General features: G+C 36.1%; 1 protein-coding gene across 1 annotated transcript in view; it reads left to right on the top strand.

Annotated features, from left to right (window-relative positions):
• mfn2 (mitofusin 2) overlaps positions 1-3,789 on the top strand; it is a gene marked incomplete at its 5' end in the record, with an annotated part of 55,604 nt that overhangs the window by 33,579 nt on the left and 18,236 nt on the right. The window contains 1 exon segment of the mRNA XM_014025594.1: positions 3,055-3,275. Coding sequence (XP_013881048.1) covers positions 3,055-3,275 — 221 coding nt within the window.

Genomic DNA, 3,789 nt, shown 5'->3' with positions numbered 1-3,789 from the left:
CTGGGAATCTTGTTCAAGTTGATGGATGCATGGATTCCAACCAACATCAGCTGATTCTGGAGACCAATGTCCAGGAATCAGTGACAAAGCTGAAGCTGCTGAAGCCGGGGCTGGATCTTCCAACAAGACAACCACCCTAAACACTGCTCAACATCTACTAAGGCCTTCATGCAGAGGAACAAGTACAACGTTCTGGAATGACCATCTCAGTCCCCAGACCTGAATATTATTGAAAATCTGTGGTGTCACTTAAAGAGARCTGTCCATTCTCAGAAACCATCAAATAAAGGGTTTTTTGGTGCCCAARTTTATGCATCTGCCTAATTTTGTTTAAACAATTATTGCACACTTTCTGTAAATCATATAAACTTCATTTCACTTCTCAAATATCACTGTGTTTGTTTCCTATATGTTGTATTTTACAGATTTTTTTTAAATCCAAACAATCAATGATTTATAAAGGTAAATAAGGAAAATTAACAAGACTGCTCAAACTTTCGCACCCCACTGTATTTTGCCAACAAATTGTGTTGGTAATAGTTATTGGCAAAATCGTTAATGGAAAAGTTTTAAAACAGATCTTGTTTGATCAGTTAGCACTCTGAGTACATGTTGAGGTTGACTTTCAGCTATTGACATACTATTGTTTGGTTAAGATCTGTCAAATTGACAGTTTTTGCCATTTTTGTTTGCTTATTTCACTTGGCTGTGGCAACCACCATGGATGGGGTTAACTACAAAAGATAATAGGTTATAGATGCATATATGATTAGTTACAACAACACCTATTTTCCCTCTGGGATACAATAAAGTATTTTTGAATTGAATTGAATAAAGTTGCTGGTCATAAAATTAGAATATCATGGAGAAGTTGATTTTTTTTTCCTGTAATTCCATTCAAACAGTGAAACTTGGGTATTATATTCATTTATTACTCACAGACTGATATATTTTAAATGTAATTTCTTTTAATTTTGATGATTATAACTGCCAACTAATGAAGATCCTAAATTCAGTCTCTCAGAAAATTAGAATATTACTTAAGGCCAATACAAAAAATGCCTGTGGCACTGCTAAGGTGTTATGTGAGCTCAGGTTGCTCTAATAGTGGTTTTCAATTCTTCTGAATTGTTGGGACTGGTATATCACATCTTCCTCTTCWCAATACTCCACAGATTTTCTATGGTATTAAGGTCTGGAGAGGTTGCTGGCCAGTTAGGAACAGGGACATTATGGTTCTTAAACCAGGTACTGGTAAATTTGGCACTGTGTGCAGGAGCCGAGTCCTTTGGAAAGGAAATCGGCGTCTGTATAAAGTTTGTCAGCAGCAGGAAGCATCAAGTGCTCTAAAACTTCCTGGTAGACGACTGCGTTGACCAGGTTTCCCACGGGTCCTTAAAATCCTTGAAAGTTTGTGAATTTGGGAAAAATGATTTCAAGGCCCTGGAAAGTTTTTGAAAACAGTCAAAAATTACACTTGTCCTTAAAAGTCCTTGAATGTTTTTGGGGATTGAAATTCTCTATTCACATGACTGATTTTTATCATCTTTAAAAAAAATTCTAAAATGTAATAAAAAAAACTGACATCTTTTGCGATGATAACTCAAGATTATGGTAAACTGACGTCATTGTTTTTGACTCAATGTTGCTCAGTTTTTCATTGAATTTACATGATATTAAACCTGTTTATTGGTAACATTCTGCGATAGCAGTAGGTAATTGCTGTTGTGTGTGGTTCTTTAATTTGAGGAAATTGGTACTGGAAAGTCCTTGAAAGGTCTTTGAATTTGATGTTGGCCATGGTGTGGGAACCCTGGTTGAYCTTTGACTTCAGAAAACACAGTGGACCAACACCAKTAGATGGCATGGCCCCAAACCATCTGTGAAAACTTAACACTGGACCTCAAGYAATGTGGATTCTCTCTTCCTCCAGACTCTGGGACATTGATTTCCAAAGGAAATGCAAAATTTACTTCCATCAGAGAAGATAACTTTGGAGCACTCAGTAGCAGTCCAGTCCTTTTTGTCTTTARTCCAGGCGAGATGCTTCACAGTTTTAAATKAKTTTTGTTTCACAATCCTCTCCAGGGTGCAGTTATTCTTATTGCTTGTACAATTTTTCTACCACATCTTTTCCTACCCTTCGCCTCTCTATTAATGTGCCAGCCTATTTAGTAATTGTGTCCTACCCTCCTTGTTCAAGGTGTTAATGGTCGTTTTTAGGACAACTAAGTCAGCAGTCCATGATTGTGTAGTCTACAGAACTAGACTGAGACCATTTAAAGGCCTTTGCAGGTGTTTTGAGTTTATTAGCAGGTTAGTGTGGCACCAGGCGTCTTCAAAATTGAACTTTTTCACAATATTCTAATTTTCTAAGATACTGAATTTGGGGTTTTCATTAGTTGTCACTTATAATCATTAAAATTAAAATAATAACATTTGAAATATATCAGTCTGTGTGTAATGAATGAATATAAATGTACAAGTTACACTATTTGAGTGGAATTATAGAAATAAATCAACATTTGATATTCTAGTTTTATGCCCAGCACATGTAGAATTACTTTCTGAGAGTTTAAATCCATTCTTCAGTGGTTCTTGAAATGTTTAAAAACAAACTAATATATGCACATAATTTAATGCAAAAAACATTATCAAACAGCAAATAACTCTTGTTTTAAATTTGGTCAGAGAAACTACCAATTCAGTTCAGCTTTATTCATATCCCAAAGGGAAACTGGTTTGCAGCAAGCATCATAAACACAACAAACAACATCCCCAAAGAACATTACATTTATTCTACCAATATTTTTGGTTGGAGGACCTGGGGTATGGGTCTGCTGGAGTTTTCTAGATGGAAGTGGGAGTGGGCTGTGATGCATTGGAAGTGCCTGAGAAAACTAAACTCCTAGTGGATTAGATATGGGTAGTTAAATATTCTTCAAATTTATACTCAATATATCAATATTGAATTTAAAAACCACCCGTAGCTGTTTGAGACTGTATTTGATTGAAGTTTGTATTTTAGAAGTAACATTTTCTGTCTGTCTGCAGATGGTCTGAAGCCTCTGCTGCCCCCTTCTGTCATAGAGCAGGTTGACAGTATGGTTCCTCGTCAGTCCTTCAGTCTCACTTATGACCTGGCCTGTGACAAGCTTTGTAGTGACTTTCAAGAGGACATCAGCTTTCACTTTTCACTGGGGTGGACCATGCTTGTCAGCCGCTTCGTGGGGCCAAAGAACACCCGACGGGCCCTCATGGGCTACAGTGACCAGGTAACACAGGATGTCATTTTCCTTTTCTAAAATGTAATTACTTGGGCTGTTCTATAATAAAAACAAAACAGTACATAAACATAAAATACTGTGAAAATGTAAACAAATAAAGGATTGTCTTTATTTAAGGAATAGATATGACTTTGCTGCTTTTCACCTATATATTGTTGAGAAATGGAGTTAATCCACGTTGGTCCAGTGTTGTAAAATACGTTTTTGTGCACTTGTGAGATGCGTTAGCTCAAAGTATATGTCTCAAAGTACAGCGGGTAAAATAAGTATTAAACACGTCACCATTTTTCTCTGTAANTAATATATTTACTGAAAAAAATGGTGACCTGTTCAGTACTTATTTTATGCGCTGTATATGTGTCTCAAAGTATTTGTGTCTCAAAGTATATGTCAGCTACTACTACATCTCATTTTAGCTCTGTAACATTAACACAATTATGAATGGTAAATAGACTGTACTTATTTACTGTTGCACCTTTCAATCTAACAGGATACTTAAAGC

Source organism: Austrofundulus limnaeus, unplaced genomic scaffold (assembly GCF_001266775.1).
Source record: "Austrofundulus limnaeus strain Quisiro unplaced genomic scaffold, Austrofundulus_limnaeus-1.0 Scaffold487, whole genome shotgun sequence".
Lineage (NCBI taxonomy): Eukaryota > Metazoa > Chordata > Actinopteri > Cyprinodontiformes > Rivulidae > Austrofundulus > Austrofundulus limnaeus.
The sequence above is the reverse complement of the archived record's forward strand: the minus strand, read 5'-3'. Positions and strand labels throughout refer to the sequence as shown.